This window comes from Sardina pilchardus, chromosome 3 (assembly GCF_963854185.1).
Source record: "Sardina pilchardus chromosome 3, fSarPil1.1, whole genome shotgun sequence".
Lineage (NCBI taxonomy): Eukaryota > Metazoa > Chordata > Actinopteri > Clupeiformes > Clupeidae > Sardina > Sardina pilchardus.
The window spans coordinates 21,167,282-21,190,031 of NC_084996.1; the positions used below are offsets into that span (position 1 = coordinate 21,167,282).

The window sequence follows — 22,750 nt, forward strand, 5'->3', positions numbered from 1 at the left end:
CTCTCCATCTTGTTTGCATCTTGGTTGATCAGAAGAGAAAGTTGTCAAAGAAACCAAACAAAACATTTGTTCAGCTGACTTGTCATTTTACCAAGTGGTTGCATCTAGACCGCATACCTGGCCAAGTAAATCCCACATGAGTACTTCTATAATGATTAGCAGCTTCTGGATGTCTGTACGCCCTGATAGCTCAGATGTACACTGCAGCCAATCCCCCTTGCAACCCCGCCAAGCCCAAAAGCAAAATAAACAAAATAAACTGCACATTATGTTAAAACAAACGCCTATAGTGTTTGTGAACATCCTCAGAACATTCTAATCTTTTTTTTTAAATAAATAAAATAAATAAAAAAAACACCAAGAGCGGTTATCACATCATCTACTTTTCCAACAAAGGTAGAAGGCTAAAGTAATCTCCATAAACTCCTACGCCACCAGTAAAACCAGGCCTGCTCATCTCCATGAACTCCTATACCCATCTGTAATCTCAGGCCAGGCCTGCTCATATGAACGATGCTTCCCATCTGCATTCCTGTGTGAGAGTCTTCACAACACTTTGAACCAGACACAGAAGCCTAGCATTTCAGCCCAACGCAAGGCAGATGTGGAGATAGCAGGTTCATGTCTGGAATAAATCAGAACCCACACACACACACACACACACACACGCACGCATTCACACACAAACTTCTGGATAGCGAAGAGAATTCCTCAGAACTTTATCATTCCAAGGCCTGTGGCAGTTGAACTATATAAAACTGTTCCGTGCCATCTTAAGAACACGCATGCAAACACTTAAGAACCCCCCAACAAGGATCACACAGAGGCCTGTCCAGAGCCACAACTGCTGTGAGGTCAGAAGGAAGCCTCGCCCTGAAGCAGCAGGAGTCTGCTCTAGATAACCGTCAAGAAACAACCACATTCCCACCGGGCTGGGAGCTTGGATTTGGATGCAGACATTAAATCAAATTACATTAGTGAATATCGACACAAACATCCGCAATGATGAAGATGGAGTTTCCTGCCACTAGTTGTAGGGTAGTAGTAGTAGTAGTAGTGGTTATACAGTAGCTGTAGCAGTAGTAGTAGTAGTAGTAGTAGTAGTAGTAGTAGTAGTAGTAGTAATACAGTAGCTGTAGTAGTAGCAGTAGTATAGTAACAAAGGGAAAAAATCGAATCTGAAACAGAATCAATGTCAGACACAGTTGGGTATAAAGAAGGCATGAACGTTTAATTTTCCTTGCTGGCATCTGCAGATTGCTCTGTACATTTGTAGAAAAAAATATTTGCACAACCTTTCAGTGAGTAGACCATTAAAATGAGATTCTCGATGAGACCTGACAGAAAAGAAAACAGAGCGTTTGTCATTCAGGCTGCTAAATTCCTCCGACGCGGACAGAGCTGGTTTCCATAATTGTGGTTGAAGCCTGATGACCCACTGCTCCACACAGAGGAAGTCCACTGCAAAACTACCCCCAGTCTCCATTTTCACAGAAAACAAACTACTTTTAAATACGCAGGCAGACACAGCTTCTTGGACAAAGGGTACAAGTCTAACAGGTGAAATGAAAATATGTGAAAAACAAAACAAAACAAAACAAAAAAACTAAAACAAAAAACAACCTAAGAAAAAGCAAATGATAGCCATAGTTTTATGTGTGCATTTTCTGCGTAAGCCCATCCCACAACACAGACATGTAAAAGAAGAAGCAGAGTCCCTCTCGATCACAGTAGACTGGTCCGTTCTCTAGGGACGTTGAGCTGGGGTCAGCTATGCTAATGATGCTAATGATGCTAACGGCATTAGTCAGTGGTCTGAGAATTCCATCACAGGATAGAGGGAAATGCTATCACTTAAAACAGACAGAGAGAGAGAGACTGCCGGTCACCTTTACGCACAACCCTACACATATATAAGTGGACAAAATAAAAAAAAAAAAAAAAAAAAAGGCCGATGGTCATCTTGGGTTGGATTCAGTTTCATCTTTAGGTCAGACAAGGTCTATGACATGATCACAGTTACAGAACATCAAAGACCTCAACCAATACACACACACACTCCCACACACACACACACACACACACACACACTCCCACACACAAATATCCACACACGCACTCCCTCCCTCCCTCATTTTCATTGGTTGCCTGGTTGGCATGGCGATCACTGCTTGGACTTCTTGAGGATGGTGCCCACGGCGGAGATGACAGTGGTCTTGGTGCCGCTGGCGGTGGTGGTTACCGAGACGACGCCGGGCAGGGTGGCAGTGGTGGTGAGGAGGGCGGGCTGTGCCAACGTGACGGGCACCGCAGAGTCCCACTTACTCTTCCTCTTTTGGGCTTCTGCTGGAGCGAGGGATGGAGAGAGAGGGAGAGAGAGGGAAAGAGGGAGAGAGAGAGACAGAGAGAGAGAGGGAGAGAGAGAGAATAAGAGACAGACAGACAGAGAGAGAGAGAGTGACAGAGAGAAAGAGAGATAGAGAGGGAGGTGGGGAAGAGATAGAGAGGGAGGTGGGGAAGAGAGAGAGAGAGAGATAAAGAGAGAGAGAGAGAGAGATAAAGAGGAGCGTGGAGAGAGAGGGAGGGAGGGAGGGAAAGGGAGAAAGATAGACAGTGAGAGCGAGACTCCGTTAAGAAAAAAACATGACAAGGTGCAGTCTCAGGCAGACCTGGATGCCTAAAGAAAAACGACTGAGCATCTACTGTATATACAGTATATCTTGAATTTCCCCTTGGGGATCAATAAAGTATCTATCTATCTATCTATCTATCTATCTATCTATCTATACCGACAGTGAATCAGAACTAAACTTCCTCATAAGCTGCCAAAAACTACAGGGAAATTCTCTCCAACTTGTATTGGAAAACAGTCGCAAGCTAAATATCCAAAATTCTCTGAGATCGAATACCACGAAAAAACCAAAACAAAACCAGACTACTGTGGCTAAAAGAGGACTAACCGCTGAGTAATGTGCCTATAAACTGCACATTCTAACTCTCTCTCACACACACACACATATGTATACGAATGCATAGTATATACTTACATAATTTACAGTGTATTGACGAAGTGTAAGAATGAATATGTTTATATGTTTTTATGTGCATTCTCTTTTACTCCTGAGAGTGATTTGGCAATGAAGCAAATGATTAGTTGTGCCGAGAAAGCATAATTGAATTGAATTAAAAGAGAGAGAGAGAGAGAGAGAGAAAGAGAGAGAGAGAGAGATGGCATGAGAATGTGAGTGAATGAAGGAGATATAGGCATGTGAGATATAGGCATGAGAGAAAGAAAGAAAAAAGAGAGATAAATATAGGGGACGGTGTATGAGAGAGGAGGGGAGAACGTTTGCAAGAAGACAGGAGCAACAGAAGAGTGGATATGGTGATGAAGGGAGAGAGAGAGGAGAAAACAGGAGGAATATGGCGATGAAGGAAGAGAGATGAGGAGAAAAGAGGAGGAATATGGTGATGAAGGAAGAGAGATGAGGAGAAAAGAGGAGGAATATGGTGATGAAGGAAGAGAGATGAGGAGAAAAGAGGAGGATCGCTGTTTAGAGAGTGAGCAACCGGAAGCCTGTGAGTCATTCAGACTGGAACAAACAAGTAGCTACAAACCCTATGAGCACGATAACTCAGCAACACACTCACATAGCAACACAGAGTGTGTGTGTGTGTGTGTGTCCTGTACGTGGTTCTCAATGGAAGGAGACTGTGGCTGCGGGGCTGGATTTACGGCCGGCTACCAGCAGTTGGTCTGGTGTGTGACAGTCGGGCTACACCCGGCGCAGCACTGACACGTTCCGTTGGCAGGGCCCAAAAAACACTTTTCAAGGACTGTTTTTTTTCTTCACTTTTTTTTTCAAAAGTGTGAAGTCCACAAGCTATCATTGATTACAGTGGAAGCAAACTGTTGCAGCCATGCGCTCTGTAACCGGAATGCTTCAGTTACGTGTGTGTGTGTGTGTGTGTGTGCCCTGTACATAGTTTCCACTGGAGGGAAAGGTTGTGGCTGCGATAATGTAGGGTGCGCAAGGGTGTGTACACCTCTGCCAGTCATCAGTTGGTTTGGTGTGTGAGAGTGAGTGTAAGTAATTGTGTGTGCGTGTCTGAGAGAGAGAGAGAGAGAGAGAGAGAGAGAGAGAGAGAGAGAGAGAGAGAGAGAGAGAGAGAGAGAGTGAGTGTGAGAGAGTGTGAGTGTGTGTGTACATGTGCCTGCATGTGTGTGTGTGTTTTGTGTGTGTGTGTGCGGCGCGTACCTGTAGCTGTGGCTGTGGCCGCGCTGGATGCGGAGGAAGCGGCGTTGGCGGCGGTGCCTTTCTTGGTCCCCGTCACAAACTCAATCTGGAGGCAGAGCAACACAAAGAGAGCTGCAACATCAGTCAGCTTTGGTCTCCAGGGGCCCTGACTCAAATGCTGGGCAAAGTGCAAAGGTCACCCTATCAGTAAAGTTCTCGTGTATCAACTTAACGCTGTATGTGGCGTGAAACAGCTGTTACAGTCATTTCCTGTGTATAAGCTGCAGGACAGCGTTTTATGCAAGTTAAACGTAACAAAACCCTATTAGTACCATATTAACTGCCCCCTAGTATTAACCTCATAGCTGAAGACATTTTGCAAAATCAATGTACAATATAATAGCTGGGAAAAACGTAGGATCTTTCTCAAGGTATTAATTTAGCAAAAACATATTCCATAGTTATTAGACAAGCTGTAGCTAGATTACACTTTGCCCTCTGCCTAGCATTTAAAGTAAGGCCCCGGGGTTTATGGCAGATGTGTTTTGATCCAGCATGAGTAGGGGATCAGACAGGGCTTCTAACCTTGGTACGCTCCTTCTTGGCCTTCTCCAGTTTGTCCATCTCGATCTTCTGGGCTTTGGCTGGACAAGAACAGACACTCAGTTCAAGGTGACTAAACGGTACTAGGCAACAGGACTGGTCTTGTAAACCACAGCATACACAGCATACAACAACACTCACTCTGCATTGCATTCAGGACACATTCAGTTTTGGTTTGCTTTGAAACGCACATCAGACTGATCGCAGGATCCCAAATTAACGGATCCGGTTAGTTAACAGAATGGGTGATGCAGTTCCTTTATGCCGTAAGATGCAGTACAATGACTCGTCCACAGCTTCAGACTGTCACTCTATGCTGAGTGACTAAAACAGCATTGAACTTGTACATTCTCAGGGCTGACGGAGTGCGGATGTATGCGGTCTCATTATTTGTTTGCTTTCATATACACAATGTACATGGTTTCCACAGAACTGAACTAGTAATGAGTTCCCTTATGCCGCTTGATGAGGTACAGAACAAGAGAGTAGTTCGGACCCGGTGTAAACATGCGCTGTGAGCTTACCCAGTGCTTCATAATAAGAGTCCTCAGACCAGCCATGGGGATCAAACATGTCCTGAAACACAGAATCAACACACACAAAATCACACAATGTCTTTTGCAACTTTTGCAATAACGTGAGAAATGCCAAATCTATGTCAAGTCACTACCTAATGAGTATTCAAAGAATGCTATTGTTATGCTAACACTGAATACATATGAGTCTGGAGCAAGGTCAGGGTCCACAGTCAGCACTTTACCTTTGGATAGTTCGTTCCAAGTTCATCGATGCCGCAGAACTGGATAAGTTTCTCATAAATACTGTAAATAAAACACCAACACAGCTGTTAGGTAAAAATCGTGAGGTAAATAGGAAATATAAATACGTCTGGTAAATATAAATAACAATTTCTCCGTTTAGCCGTTCTATCCACATTAAAACAGTGCATTCAAACACTAAAAATTATACTTTTCGGGACAGTTAATATGGTATTAATATGGTTTTGTTTCTTTAAGCTTGCATAAAACACTGTCCTGCGGCTTATACACAACGCAGCTTATATGTGGGAAATTACTGTTCGCACTGTGAAGTGAACGCTTCAGTTGCCTGCCCGGAGTAGCCAGGCTGTCAGGCTTTCGTTTAGAACTCTACCTTGGGTTCCGGAACTCTTTCTTCTTCTGGATGTGGCTGTTGGTGTCAAAGGCTCCATGCTGCTTCCGCTCATACAGCTTCTGGATCTTCTCCTGATGAAAGGGGCAGACACATGGGCAAATGATCATCCCACACAGACAAGATCTACATTCTTCTATGTATGCAACACATGCATTACATCTATCTATTAATGCAAGGAACGTCTGTCTGTGTGTCCGTCTGTCTGTCTGTTCCACGCATAACTCTCGAACCACTCATCCGACTGCTCTCAAATTTGGTGGGTGTCATCCTAATGGCACGAGTGTGTGCAGTGCCAAATTTCATGTAAACAAATAAATGCCACATCTACGGGCTCTGCACTAGTAAAGATTAATACTAAAAAACACACTATTAAAACACATCGTTAAAAACACCCACACAGCAGATATAAGATGGGCCAAGATCGTAATCATACATAATGTGGTTGATATTTCAAAGTCAAGTGGAACAACAAAAACGATATGCCCCCAATTTAATTTCCGCCCAATTTAACTTCTACCCAACGATATGCGCCCAATTTAACTACTACCCAAAGATATGCCCCCAATTTAATTTCTACCCAACGATATGCGCCCAATTTAACTACTACCCAAAGATGCGCCCAATTTAACTTCTACCCAACGATCTGCGCCCAGTTTAACTTCTAGCCAACAATAAGCGCTTGCTCAGCTGGGCGTTTAAAAGTCTGTTCTCAGTGTCTCTCGCCGTCAGCCTGGCCATCGGTCATCATGAGTATGAGTGAGTGATGAGCTGGCCTCTGCGTCCGGCGCTGTGCTCAGGCCCAGCCGGACAGCTGTGAATGGGCCCTTTGTGTGAGCGTGGTTCTGATACCACAGGGTCAAATCTGACGACTAGGCTCGAGAAGAGAGGGGGGTGGGGGGTGGGGGGGGGGGGCTGCTGGCCCGTGGCCATGGTGACCAGTGTGTGTTTGACCACAAGCTCAAGCTCACTGGAGAAACGTAGGAGCGGGAGAGGGAGCGATTTGGTGAAAACAAGAGGGCCATGTGGGTGTGGGTCTGCACAACAGTACAGGGGACAAACAACAAGAGCATATGAAGACCTCTTTTCCAAAACGCTATATCCACCATTTTAATGCATTTACAAAAATAGCTTTTTTATTTATTTTGTCGAGTAGTGTTTGTTTAGTAATTTCAGTGGGAATGTAATTGGGTTATGGTTATTTGATGTATCTTTACTCAATCAAAACAACACAACTGCATTTTTTGATATTATCACCATGACTTATTACTGTTTTAAAACATGGATTTACAGTATTTTGGAAAAGAGCTCTTCATATTTACAAATAAGTCTTACAAATTAGTCATTTAACTTAAATAATAATCAAAAGTATATACTGTATGTGTAACTCATATGTGTAGCTTCCACGGTAGCCATTTAGTCATGATCATGAATAAAGAATGACAAACGCACAAATCCCTGCCCTGGCCCAGGTGTTGCGCTTAACTAGACGGTGGCTCTCTCTCTGCAGTTTGCGTCGCTCCAGGGGCAGGATATTCGTCACGCCGACGACGCCTGATGCACGAGCCCTGAGGGGGTGGCGGGGGCGGCGGAGGTGGTTGTGGCGTCGTTCGGCCGACGCCCTTTCGTCGCCGCCCAACATTCCCCTGCCAAAAGCAGTTTCCATAGCGACGCACCATGAGCAGACAAGAGAGAGAAACCACTCCTTCTATCAATCACAGCTATGCAAGGGGAAAAACGGCTCCAAAACAACAAGCCTATTTGTGTGTTCCATTTGTGATTGCTTGTGACAACTCGTAGCTTGCGAAACTACATAACTTTCAAGTCGTCAGAACTCGCCGTGAACTGGGGCGCCCGTGGATTTGAGCGAGACCTCCTTTTCCTCTGGCAACTTTAGGGGGACGCGCCGTTGCGTCATTTTGTGCAACTTCTTGTTTATCGGTCATCTTTCTACTCGTACCAAGAGCCCTTTGGACAACTGGATCGCAGCAGAACAGCTGGTTCTGGCTCAGGTCTGGCCCCGACGCGGCACGGGAAAAATGGGATTAATGAAGGTTCATGCCCAATCGGGGTCATGCCCAATCACAAATCCGCTCTGCTGGTCATTCCCAATCACAAGTCCGCTCTGCTGGTCATTCCCAATTACAAGTCCGCTCTGATGGTCATTCCCAATCACAAGTCCGCTCTGCTGGTGGTCATTCCCAATCACAAGTCCGCTCTGCTGGTGGTCATTCCCAATCACTGCTGGTCAGTCTTGACGCTCTTAGGCTAGAATGGGACTCAGCGGGAGACGGCCCTCTCTGCATTCCTCCTACACACGACGATGCTTCTGTGGGCTCTCTAGAACATTCCTGACTCTGGACCAAGGCCTCGCCAGCAGCAGCTCAGGGGAGAGAGCGACCGATGATGACACTCACTGCCCCTAAACACACACACACACACACACACACACACACACACACACACACACACACACACACACACACACACACACACACACACACACACACACACACACACACACACACACACACACACCCCTAACCACAGACACATGCGTACCACCAGCAGCAGTGCTGGGCCAAGGGGAGAGTGCTGCGATGGCTGGGACGCCTAAACACACACACACACACACACACACACACACACACACACACACTCTCCTAACCACGGACACACACATATACAGTATGAATAGTAGGGGATGGTTCACTACTGCTGCTTCTGCTGCTAATCACTGCCATATGACCCTGTACACACACACACACACACACACACACACACACACACACACACACACACACACACACACACACACACACACACACACACACACACTATCGCCCCTAACCACAGACACACACACATAAGACTAGTAAGGGATGGTTCACTACTGGTTCTTCTGCTGCTAATCACTGCCATACGACCCTGAACACACACACACACGCACACGCATCAACAAACACAGACATACACACTTATCACCTAGCCACATGCACAACACACAGACGCACACTCAGAGCGACGCCATCCCATCCCTATAAACACACTTAAACGCTTAAACGTTAACCAATCAACTCATTAAGAAATAACACTCACAGCTGCAGTGCTTGGTTTTCAAAGCGGCCACAGAGGGCACACACACACACACACACACTAACACCCTCTCACACTACACACTCAGGCTCAGTCACACACTTATACTGTACACACATACCCTAACATTCACACACTCATACCCACTACACACTCACACACCCTCTCACACTGCACACTCACGCTCAGTCACACTTATACACACACACACACACACACTCATACTCACTGCACACTACAGTCATACACCAACACAGACTCACAGCTGAGAGGACACACACCCTCACATTCACACACACAGACTCACGTACGCAAACACACACATGCAAAGACCCACTCATGCTTACACACACACACACCCACTCACATTCACACACTCATAAATCCCTAAACGCAAACCTATCAAAACACGCCCAAGCAGCGGAGTGTATCTGGTGTGCTGCTGCAGACTTGGCATGTTGCATACTGACACAAGGGAGCAGAATCCAGTCTGAATGTGTGTGTGTGTGTGTGTGTGTGTGTGTGGCCATGCGGCAGAATCGGAATGCTAAATGCTGACATGGTTAATCAGAACCAAGTGAAGTTTATTTCCCTTTTGCACTCATACCAAACTGTCTCTTTACACACATATACACAAACACACACACACAAAACTATTGGTGAACTCTGGGAATGAGTTCTCACGCTGGTGCACAAAGACAATAAGGGTGAGACAAAAATCATGATGGAGGAGATAGATAAGGAGGTGTGTGTGTGTGTAAGAGCGAGATAACACACCTGTAGCTGACTGGAACAGCGTCCTTGTGGTTCCGGGGGAATTCTGATGTCATCGGGAGACATGTTCCGCACCTTCTCAGAGAAGAGGGCTGTGGAGAGATCACCACATCAGAATCCTGATCAGTGAAGCACACACACACACACACCACACACACCGCACTAGAGAGAAGAGGGCTGTGGAACTGCCCCTGTGTATCAACCTCTTAGCTGAAGAAATTTTGCAAAATCAATGTATAAACCACAGCTAACAGTTGGGAAATTACAGTACTGACATTAGTTAAGGTATTGAGGTATCTGCTACACTTAAATTAAACAGAGATTATGGTATATCTGACATGTTTATAGTGCTACATAATTTTCATATTGAAACTGTACTTCAATGATGATATTTCTTTGACCATGTTACGCTGCATATTCTTCAGCTGGAGATGGAAGCCTTCACAGAAAGTCTGCTACTGGAATAAACACTACTGCCGGTTTCCCAGACAGGGGCCGAGTGCTAATCCCAGACTAGAACAGAACTTTAATGATATTCTCCACTGAAAAGGCCTGTTAGTCTGGGACTAGAGTTAGATTTAATCCATGTGCCAGGAAACTAGCTGTTCATCTAACCATCTGTTAATTACAGGCCATCTTATGACTAAGACATGGAATTTTACTCATGGTAAGATCGCTTACAAAGCTATAATTTAAGCATCTTTCATTATAAAAGAAAAAAAAATAACTTTCTTTGAATGCAACCATGAAGAAGTATACTCAAATGTTGGTCACAAGCAATAGGTGATTGGTGAACCTTAGTACTTAGAAACACTGCACTGTTTATGAACCTCTCACGAACACGCACACACACACACACACACACACACACACACACACACATATGTCTTAGCTGCAAAACAGTGGAATCTGCTGAGCTGTCTGTTTGAGCATATGTGCATGTGAAAGCAGACGACTGGAGAAGGAGTGGTGTGTGTGTGTGTGGCGTGGGGGACTGAAGACTGAGCAGAGAAACAGACATATGGAGCGAGCGAGCGAGAGAGAAAGACAGAAAGGGAGAAAGGAAGAGCAAGACAGACAAACAAGTAGCAAGAGAAGGACAGAGAAAAAAACAAGGGAATAATGAGATAAATAGATAGATAGATGGAGAGAGAGAGAGCGAAAGTAAGCACGAGGAAGGCCAGGAGAAAGAGTGAAAGAAAGAGTGTGAGTGACAGAATGAGAGAGAGATAGATAGAGAAAGAGATAGAGAGATAGAGAGAGAGAGAGAGAAAGAGAGAGAGTGAGAGAGAGAGAAAGAGAGAGAGAGAGAGAGTGAGTGTGTGTGTCCACAGGCAGGCCAGAGCCGGCCCGTCGGAGCGTTCCAGTTGAGACAGGCCACAGGTGACTTCCCAACGAACTCCTCATGCCTCCGCACGGAGCACGGCATTATGGGTAGGCAGCACAGGAACGCAGGGTGTGGATCAGGGCGTGGCTCACTGATCCTGGCTCACATCAGACATCGCTCACCTGCGGCAGCGCCACACCCAAACACACACACACACACACACACACACACACACACACACACACACACACACAAACTTCACCCCTGTAAGCTACACATCAACACACAGGCAGGTACACTCAGTACGGGAGATTGTGAGAACAGAAAACATTCCCGCAAGGCACCGACGGACCTGACTGAGCACGCCTGGACTGAATCAGCAGCGGCAGCTTAGCTGAAGCACACGGGAAGCTAAATGCATCCCTACGGCTCGGCTGTCTGAAGGCTTACTCAGACACACAGCTGATGTTATCTGCTCCTGCTAAGTGCTAACGTTAACAGGGTTGTAGGCAGCGGTGGGGAAAGGGGATACCCCAGACCAGACCAGACATGACATGACCAGACCATCAGGAGAGAGCAACGCAAACAACAAGTCACCCGCCTCAGGAATCCAGCTCATGTAGATCATCTCAACCTGGTCCTTAGGGATTTCCGGTTGAAAAGTTTCGAAACCTACGCAGATAACTTTGAAATAAAAATGAATTCGGACAAATAGCCTAAAGCTCTACAAAATGTGTTTTCCTATTCTGTTATTACAGATATTTCCTGTGTATTAGCGGCATTGTGTATAAGCCGCAGGGCAGCATTTTACGCAAGTTAAAAGAAACAAAACCACATCAATTCCATATTAACTGCCCCCGTGTATTAACCTCATTGCTGAAGAAGTTTGGCAAAATCAATGTACTGTATAAGCCATGGCTAGCTGGGAAATGTCCTGTGCCACTGGAAATGCACTCATGCTTGGTTATGCTGCTGAAAGGGTCTATATACAGTGCCTATAGAAAGTTATCATACCCTTTTGAAATAGTTGCTTTTTTTGTCTTACAGCCTGAAATCAAAACCCATTTAAAAAAAAAATCTTTTCCAGTTTTATTTACAAATGTAGCTGTACAACATCAAAATAATGAAAAAAAAGTCAACAGTTCTGAAAATTAATAAAAAATTAAAAACTAGAATAACAGGGTTGGAAAAGTCATCATACCCCTGACTTAATACTTTGTAAAGCTTCCTTTTGCTTTCATTACAGCTATCAATCTGTTTGGATATGTCTCTATTATAGCTTTGCACACCTAGATAGGGGAATATTTGCCCAATTTTCCGTGCAGAAATGTTAAAATTTCGTCAAATTCTGTAGGGAATGGCGATGGACTGCTCTCTTCAAGTCAATCCACATATTTTCTATAGGATTTAAGTCAGGGCTCTGACTTTGCCACTCAAGGATATTCACCATCCTATCCTTAAGCCACTGCTTTGTTCTTTTGGCAGTATGTTTAGGATTGTTGTCGTGTTGGAAGGCGAATGACCTCCCCATCCTCAGCTGTTTAGGAGAGGGACGCAGGTTTTCCTCAAGAATTTTGGTGTACTTGGCAGCATCCATTTTCCCTTCTATCCTGACCAATTGCCCAGTCCCCGCTGAAGAGAAACATCCCCAAAACATAATGTTGCCCCCACCATGCTTCAAAGTAGGTATGGTGTGTTTTGGGTGTGTTTGGGTGTGTATACTGTGTTTGGTTAGCGCCTGGAGCTCAGTCCAAAAACGTCAATCTTAGTCTCCAAAAAGTTCGATCTTAGTCTCATCTGACCATATAAGCTTTTTTCACATGGTAGCAGAATATTCCAGATGTGTTTTTGCACTGAACTCCAAGCGCAATGTTTGGCGAAAACCAACACAGTACACCACCCAAAACACACCATACCTAGTGTGAAGCATGGTGGGGGCAACATTATGCTGTGGGGATGTTTCTTTTCAGCGGGAACTGGGCAATTGGTCAGGATAGAAGGGAAAATGGATGCTGCCAAGTACACCAAAATTCTTGAGGAAAACCTGCGTCCCTCTCCTAAACAGCTGAGGATGGGGAGGTCATTCGCCTTCCAACACGACAATAATCCTAAACATACTGCCAAAAGAACAAAGCAGTGGCTTAAGGATAGGATGGTGAATATCCTTGAGTGGCAAAGTCAGAGCCCTGACTTAAATCCTATAGAAAATATGTGGATTGACTTGAAGAGAATAGTCCATCGCCATTCCCTACAGAATTTGACTAAATTTTAACATTTCTGTACGGAAAATTGGGCAAATATTCCCCTATCTAGGTGTGCAAAGCTATAATAGAGACATCCAAACAGATTGATGGCTGTAATGAAAGCAAAAGGAAGCTTTACAAAGTATTAAGTCAGGGGTATGATGACTTTTCCAACCCTGTTATTCTAGTTTTTAATTTTTTTATTAATTTTCAGAACTGTTGACTTTTTTTTCATTATTTTGATGTTGTACAGCTAAATTTGTTAATAAAACTGGAAAAGATTTTTTTTTTAAATGGGTTTTGATTTCAGGCTGTAAGACAAAAAAAGTAACTATTTCAAAAGGGTATGATGACTTTCTATAGGCACTGTAAATGTCTGCACACATCCTGAGCGACGAGTACTCCATAGATAGTACATAGATATCAGAGAAAGCTAGATAGCGCATTGTCGCCGAGTTCTATTAGGTGGTATACGTAAACACGGCCACCATATTACTGGGGGCAACATCTTTACTGTCTAAGGGCAACACTGGCCCTCAATCAGAGACACCTGTCAGATTTCCAATCAGAGACACCCGTCAGATTTCCAATCAGAGACACCCGTCAGATTTCCGATCAGAGACACCCGTCAGATTTCCGATCAGAGACACCCGTCAGATTTCCGATCAGACACCCGTCTCTCCATTGGCCTCCAGTGATTGTTGCCCCCACCAACATGGCGGAGTTATTTACATACGTACTTGAGCTCAATGTGGTATCTAGCTTTCCCATGTTTATGGCTCCTGTACTCCGTGTACACCCAAGAGCAATAGGACTGGACTGGGCAGGACCGTGTGAGCTCTGCTGGTCCCGAGGGCCAGGATGTCCTTGTCGTTGGCACAATGGAACCGTAAGATAATAACACTGCAAAATCACAAACTACTTCTTCTGCCATTATGTGCTAAAGAAAGCGTTAATAGTCGTTAAAAACACAAGCGTGATCAGATTCTATCCTCCAGAAAGGAGAGGCAGCGGCAACACGGGTAATGTTGCAGCACTAAAAACATAAACATGAACATGCCATGCCAACACCTGGCACATCGTCAGAGTGTCCTGTGTCATTTAACCAGTCATTTAGGCTGGAGAATACTGATAAGTGTTACCCAATAAAGTTGAATCCAATCTAATCTAATCGTAAGCTTCTCAAGACACTTGAGGTTGAGATGAGAGGGAGTGTACTGTGTGTGTGAGAAATTTGCACATTACTCACACACACACATTACTCCCTTTGTTCTGGGCCTGAACCTGAATGTTCTGACCACAGCCATTTTACAGTGGCCTTTTATTGTGGCCAGCCTAAGGCACACCTGTGCAATAATCATTCTGTCTAATCAGCATCTTCATATGCCACATTTCTGAGGTGGATGGATTATCTCGGAAAAAGGAGAATTGCTCACTAACGCAGATTTATGAACAATATTTGAGAGAAACAGGCCTTTTGTGTATATAGAAAAAGTCATTGATCAGCTCATGAGTTCAGCTCATGATAAATGGCTGCAAAAACAAAAGATAGATAGATAGATAGATAGATAGATGGATATACTTTTCTTGAATTTCCCCATGGTAATCAATAAAATGTCGCGTTTATAATTTTGTATTCTTTATAAGTTAATTTTGCATTCAAAATATGTATTTCAAATGTGTCATAAATACTTCCCATCCCAGTATGGCACCACTGGAATGGAAACACTGGAGAGGGAGAGGGAGAGGAAGAGGGAGAGGGAGAGGGAGAGGGAGAGGGAGGAGAGGGAGAGGGAGAGGGAGGAGGGAGAGGGAGAAGAGGGAGAGGGAGAGTGTTATGGCCTTCTGTCTTAATTGCAAACGTTACACGTTCGCTTTTATGGGAAGGGGTGTTACGACCCTCTGTCTTTGCAAACGTTACACGTTCGCTTTTATGGGAAGGGGTGTTACGGCCCTAGTGTGATCTGGCCGTCTTGTGTGCTGTGTTCAATTTCAGAGCCACGCCCACCTCTGATTGCCTGAGTGATTCCTGCTTGGGGCTAATTATTGGTCAGCCTTTAAAAGACCCAAGACTGCATCAGAGCAGTGCCTTTGAGCCCGCCAGCATCCACGGTTGTGTGAGAGCCGTGGATGGCTGTGTGTATTGTTTTGTGTCGTGTTACGTAGGGTGCGTGCAAGCACGGCAACTACTCTCCCAGTGGGGAGTTTGAGTGGCTATGATGTAGCACAGCCCTGGCCTAGTGTGGCCAGGGTGTGCCGGGTTTGGCACAAGCCTAATTAGTGTCTTTGTGTGGCCTTGGAGGTCAGTGTGTGCAGTGCGTGCTAAGAACGGCAACTACTCTCCCAGTGGGGAGTTTGAGTGGCTACGATGTAGCACAGCCTGGCCTAGTGTGGCCAGGGTGTGCCGGGTTTGGCATAAGCCTGTTTATTGCCTTTGTGTAGCCTTGGTGGCCTGGGGTGTCCAGGTGAGGTACCTGGACATGCTCATTTTATAGCCCGGGGGGGCTTCTTTGTTTCTTTGTTTGTTTGTCTGTTTGTCATGTCTACGTTTCCATAGGCCGAGCCTAACATTACTTTAGTTCTATTATTGTTCCTTTGAACTCTTATTTTGATTTATCAATAAACTGGTCATTTCATTCAATTGCTTCTTTGTTTGTGTTTACTATTTTCTTATTAGTTTAGTTACGGCATCCTCCATACCCCTAGCATTTAACATCTTCCCGTAACAGAGAGGGAGAGGGAGGAGGAGGAGAGGGAGAGGGAGAGGGAGTATTTTAGGCAAGCCCTTCCCCAATCCAGCGTGTCTGAGCAGAGCATGGAGATGCAGATACACATACGCATGACTCACTCCCCCCCCTCCCTCCCTCCCTCCCTCCTCCACTCTGCTCGACAGCCCACTGGGTGGGGCCGCGGGGGGGGGGGCAGAGAGGCCTCCACCACCTCTGTGCTTACGGGCCATCTGATTGGGCAATACTGCAAGAGCTCTCTACAGGGCCAATGCATTGTTTGTTTATGTGTCTGATTGTTTGTTTGCTCGCTTGTTTGTTTGTTTGTGTGTGTGTGTGTCGGTCTGTTTTCTTTAACAATAGCTTCCTGAAGAGCATAAGCTGATAAGCTTTCAAGTTAAATGAAGCTGCTTTCTGAGACTGTTCGCTGTCTAAGGGCAGCTAATGCGGGTAGCTTCCTGAGAGGCCCCTGCTCTTGGTGATATGGTGCGGCGAGCTCTCTGGGGCCAATGCAGCTTAGCATAATCTGAAACGCTATGCTTTCTGGAGGGCTAATGCTGTTCGCTTCTTCACAGGGATTCTTCACAAGGATAAATTCTGCTTGCTGACTATCCGACGCCGGAATGAACTTTCTAAGGGACCAACACCTCACGTTCTGAGCAACTACTAGATTTCTGCAGAGGGTCATGATCTTGAGGTAAATCTGCACACTCTCTGGCAGGCCAACGCTGTATGCTGACTAAAGGACTAATGCTTGAGCTTGCATTGGCCCCTGCATATGGATGTGAGTCATCAAGGGGGGGGGGGGGGGCGGGGGCAGTGCTCTGGTCGACCTTCCAACTCCGTAAGTGTTTTTAGGGGCCGCGGCTATACGCTCTCTGACTCAGAAGGCTGGCATGTTCCAGGGGGGCAGGCGGAGACCTCATGACTTCAGAGATGGACGGACGGACAGGCTGACTGACGAGCTGCACAACAACAATAGAAAGAACGGAGAGAGCCTGGCAGACAAGACGAGAGGAGAGGAGAAGAGGAGGAGAGGAAAGGAGAGGAGAGGAGAGGAGAGGAGAGGAGAGGAGAGGAGAGGATAGGATGACTGGCGGCACTGTTCACTCACGCCCCAACAGCCAGCCAAAGGAAAAATATGTGAGGATAGAAGGGGAAAAAGATAGAGAGAGAGAAAAAAAAAAGAGTAAGAAAAAAGAAAAAAACCCAAATCAGCGCCGTCTTTGTGTGTCATGTACAAAGCCCATCTTTAAGCAGCTCGCGTGAGACCTTTTGCACAAAGCCGCTGACATTTGAACAAGACAGCGCGGGGAACACCAGCAACGGCGGCGGGGAACACCAGCAACGGCCACGGCAGCAGCAGCAGCAGTAGCAGCAGTAGCAGCACAAAAACAAAAGACAAAGTGGAACATTCCACATCTTTGCCAACGAGCCCTCCGCATTCCGGTTTAGGCCATTTGGCACCGCGGCCATCCGTGAAAATAAAGGCTAAAATAAAAATAAACAAAACGCCTAAGCTTGTGCGCTGTGCGAAGTGCTGCTGGGGTCTCCAGGAGGTGCTGCCACTGGGGCGAGAGGGAGGGAGGGAGGGAGTGAGGGAGTGAGTGAGTGAGTGGGGGAAGGAGGGAGGGAGGGAGTGAGTGAGTGGGGGGCAAATCTCCAGCGGTGGAATATCAGTTACATAAATACCAAACATCCCCTTCAACACGCACACACACACACACAGTTTATTGCTTAGAAAAAAAAAAAAAAGCTGCGCAGAAGACACACCCTGTCCTGCACCACTCATATCCTGTGAAGCTTTGCTGGATCAGACAAACACACACATGTACACACACACACACACACACACACACACACACACCTAATTTTCTGATCAATGTGTCAATAGAAGCACTATCTAAACACACCATTTAGGTGCTGTTACCTTGTACTGTTGATGTGTCAGAACACAAAAACACACCTTATGAATGATCAAACAGTCAGACACCCCCCCACCCACACAGACACACACACACACGCACACTGGGTGTGTGAGTGTTGATATTCTGAGAGGGCATTTGATTCAGCCAAGGTGACTTCCTGTCTTTTATGGTGTTGGTGTGAGGACCCGCCTGGACTGCATTGTGTAAAAACCTGATTAATGACTGACTCATGCTGGGCTGGTGTGTGTGTGTGTGTGTGTGTGTGCGTCTGTGTGTGTGTGTGTTTGGGTTGGTCAAGCTAAGTCAGCCAACTCAGCACACCTGAGAAATGGCCAAATCTACTGATCCACTGCCAAAGAACATAATGACGCTATTCTACACTGATGACAGTCTACATAACAATCCATGATGGCTCCTTTAAGCTCTGGAGAGACAGACATTGCTCCAGGGGGAGTGTGTGTGTGTGTGTGTGTGGGGGGGGTCTGAACGATTGACAAGCTGTTGACAGACGCCAAGACTGCTAGCTACGGAGGTGGTGTTGAAATGACCTCTCAAAGTCTTTACAAGTCGAGGAATAGAGGCCGTCTACACATATGATATCTCTCAAGCGGCAGCTGTAAAGTGACCTGGCATTAGGCTACTGTAGCTGTGTGTGTGTGTGTGTGTGTGTGTGTGTGTGTGTGTGTGTGTGTGTGTGTGTGTGTCTCACTCACCTACAAGTTCATTCGGGTCCCTCTTCTCCACCTCTAAGATTTCCTGTAAGAAAGAGAAAGCGAGGAAAGGGAAGGAGAGAGAGAGAGAGAGAGAGAGATGGAGAGAGAGAGACAGACCGAACAAAGAAAAAGAGTGACAGTGAGAGAAAGAGTGGAAAATAGAGTGAGACAGATGAGAGGGAGAGAGAGAGGGAAGAGGAGGGGGGGAGAGAATTGGTCAGTTAGAGCATGTGATCATATAGTCACTAATCTAAGGTTCAGGGAGCCCCCTAAAGCTGCCCATTCAAACATACGTCTGGTGTTCAGGATGCCCTCATCTCTTGAGTGTGGAACCCGCCCTAGAGTTTGAGGTGCCCTTGCCAAATGCTCATGCACCCTGGGTACTCCCCGTCTAACGCTTGCGGTGTTCTGTCCTCACACTCACACACACAAACACACACACACACACTGGGGAGGACCCTCCCGTGGGCCAGTGAAGGTCATTTTGTCCCCGATCAGTCAGATCTGACAAACTTCTTAATCAGGTCGGAATCCTGGCTTACAATATCCAAGATCAGAAGATGGCACAACTAACATTCCAACAGGGTTAGATCCGAGTGGATTTCAGTCACGCCGCAATTTTACTTCATCGCTTTATTACAGTCCAACGTACAGTGTGAGCACAGCAAGTGTGTACCGACTGAAATATGTAATGCAAGTTTCCATATAATATGAAGCTGAAAATTACATCACACATCACCAACGCGCACCCGCACACACACATCCTCACACACATTCGCACGCCATCAAATGCCTCCGGAGACACACAAAAGGAAAAAGCTGGTCTTAGGATGTGCAGACACAAGGCGTGGAACAGGCTGTATGAGAGTGAGGGACTATGGTGGTTCTCTGGATGCTCGATTTCAATCGGTTCTCCGTATAACGCGCACCTTGTGTTTATTTGAGCAAGCAGAAGCACACACAAGACGCCTGGCACGAACAGTTAAAAATAGTTTAACTTTTGTGGTCGTGTTTTGTTCAACAATGGGTTGTTGCTTAGTTACCTGTCTACTCTACAGTATGCCAGGAAGCTAACTATCTAGCTAACACGTAGGCAACTTTTTTTCCCCCCATCTGGTATTTTTTCAACACACTAACATTAGGGAAAAAACTTCACGGCCTGGAGATAAAAGAGTCTCTCGGTGTAGAGTACAGCACACGCCACCGAAGAGTCCAAATCCTGGCTTGGCTGTACCGACGGACCAAAGCACAGGGTGTACAAGCCCACACCTGAGCAGGTACAACAGCGATTAAAGACCCTGCCACCTGCACCCTTAATCTGGACACAGTGAGGATTAGGGAGAGCGAAGGTGCTGATCCTCCGCTAATGTCCTGCTTGTGCATGTGTTCTCTATCTACTGCAACAATGGAATCATCTTCCGATTAAATGGGGTAATATGCATTTAATACGCTCAGAGGTGATAAGTGTATAGAAGTAGTGTTGCGCTTCCAGATAAAAGGCTTCCTGTTCCTGGCCGTTTCCTGTTTGAGCGCAAGGCTCGTGGGCTGATAAGGGCAGTCTGAGAAGCTTCCTCACACCACGGCCTGGCCTTGCCAACTCTGGGCACCGCACCGCACAGGTTCAGCAGAAAGAAACAGTGCCTCTATTCACTGGCATCTCACACACACACACACACACACACAAAGTCCCACTGCCCTCAGGTTACCTAGCAACCGCAAGGGAACCTCCAAAGAATTGTTCTCAGGAGAAAGGAAAAGAGGCAAAACAAAGTACTGAAGTATTGTGTGAGACAGGGAGAAAGTGAGTGTGACTGCCTGTGTGTGTGTGTGTGTGTGTGTGTGTGAATGTCTGGTTGAATGCCTCTGAATTCAGGCATGGGAGCATAATTCTACACACTGTAAGAAAGGGTGCCAGTGAGTTTCTACATTTTATCTCACAGGTGTGAATGTTTTTGTGCCATCGTGATGGTGATCTTCACACAAACAGAATTCCAACTTGCCAACTCAGCAGGTGGCAGCAGCCTTTGTGTGTGACTGTTTGGGTGTGTGTGTGTGTGTGTGTGTGTGTGTGTACTCAGGGGCACTGCCCAGATTTCACACACAGGCTGCTCCCAGGACAGTCAATCACTGTGTATTGTGTTGTGGGTTCACCGCAGGACTGATTTAGAGAGCCGGGGACAGAACCCCTGACACAACTTGAAACCCGACTCACACACACACACACACACACACACACACACACACACACACACCTCTGACAGATGAACCCATTTGGACACATACACACACAGGCTGCAACAACTAATCGACGCAACAACAAAAATTGTAGCCTACTAATTCAAGGATCTTGGGTCTAATCTAATTTAATAATTAATCAGTTACATCATTAAGCACATTTTTGCACGGATTAACTAACTCATTAGACACAGAAAAGGGTTCTCTCGGTAATAGGCTATGAACTAATAAACTACCTCATCTTTTTGCTGAAAATAACAGGAGGTTAACATTAGCATCATCCAAAATATCAAAATCTCTGACTCAGAGCATTTAACAAAACTCTTGGTGGTCTTTGCTCAGGGAGTCATAAGCTACATACAGGGCCTGTGCTCATCTGCTATACAGCTGTTTTTAAAAGAAACATGTTAGCTCTACAGAAAGGACACATGACTGACTTCAGTTCCCTAATCAAATTAAGCACAATTTCCATTACAGTACAATAGTTAAGTTTGCAATGAGCTGCGATTGACGGCGTGATCTGCTAAAAGACGTTTCTTCACTTCCTGCTGATCATTAAAGCCCACAGCAATGCTATATGTCCATTACGTGGACAATTACGAAAGCAGGCAGAAGTGACTTGCGTCAATAAATGCCAATGTTGTGATACTGAGCCATAGGCTATTCCTCACTTGAAACACAAACTTGTGCAATACCATGCAATTTGGTCGAAGACGACTTTATTCAGGACTGGGCTTGTTCCCCAGACATGGAATAAACCTGGTTATCATCATCCACATGAGAACTTCAATGAAGATCTCCACAGAGAAAAGAGCCTTTAGACTAGCACAAGGGCTCCATCTATGTGCAGAAATCGGCCCTGTGTGTTTAACATATGTCACTTTAACCTATAAATTATAAGGTATTAATGTTAAGCAATAATGCACTGGATAGAATGGTTTATGATTCATTTAGTCACACGAAAGAAAAAAAAGCCTTCAGGGTTTCATTTTGAAACTATTCAGCTAGTCATCGACAGGAATTCTAAATATCTTGTTGCAAGTTGGAGCCCCGACACACACAACAAGCACTCCCTCACACACTTCTCAGAATGCCTTGGACACAAATGAAAATCAGTTTCCTCCATAGCTGTCCATTACGGCTCTCCTTCCTCATGAGTGGTTCATTTGGTAACGCCCCACTGCGCCCTAACACACACCACTCAGTCATAATTTACACCATCATTTCTCTCGACTGCAAGACTCTCCACCAGCCAGTCCTAATTTGCTCCAGTGTTCCTGTGCGGTGACATCAGCCTGAGATACACCCCATTCCTTCTTAATTTATACCCGACATAAGGAACGGGTAGACGGCTTCCACCCAACACTGTGAGCTACGTTACTCTATTTCTCCTCAGCATTTAAATCATCTGAGGGTGGTGTACACAAATGGCTGTGGGATCTGGCAGATATACAGTATACTGTACACACGCATACACACTAGAAGAGAAAAAAAAACCCGAAGAGAATTAAGTAGCTGGTCCTACGATTAACCACAGACTGGACGGATGAGACCCAATCGCCAGTAGACACCACATATATTTTTTTGTGTGGGTAAAAGGTTCAAAGACCATCACTTTTTTCCCTGCAGTCCATTGCAACTAATATTTCCTTTCCACTTATTTTCCACAGTGAGGAGAGTCACCACATCCATCCATC

The 22,750-nt window shown here is 45.6% G+C and overlaps 1 protein-coding gene across 3 annotated transcripts in view; it reads right to left on the bottom strand.

Moving 5' to 3' along the window:
* Positions 1-1,205: 1,205 nt before the first annotated feature.
* The window catches only part of sap30bp (SAP30 binding protein), a 31,672-nt gene continuing 10,127 nt past the window's right edge, over positions 1,206-22,750 (bottom strand). For 2 of the 3 annotated variants that reach the window (XM_062532395.1, XM_062532393.1), the window contains 8 exons: positions 18,819-18,861; positions 9,885-9,973; positions 5,994-6,085; positions 5,602-5,662; positions 5,366-5,417; positions 4,824-4,882; positions 4,260-4,344; positions 1,206-2,346 (listed from right to left, as the gene is read on the bottom strand). In XM_062532395.1, coding sequence (XP_062388379.1) covers positions 2,165-2,346; positions 4,260-4,344; positions 4,824-4,882; positions 5,366-5,417; positions 5,602-5,662; positions 5,994-6,085; positions 9,885-9,973; positions 18,819-18,861 — 663 coding nt within the window. In that variant the 3' untranslated portion in view covers positions 1,206-2,164. The remainder of the gene's footprint in view (positions 2,347-4,259; positions 4,345-4,823; positions 4,883-5,365; positions 5,418-5,601; positions 5,663-5,993; positions 6,086-9,884; positions 9,974-18,818; positions 18,862-22,750) is intronic. The other variant, XM_062532394.1, reaches the window with a different exon arrangement.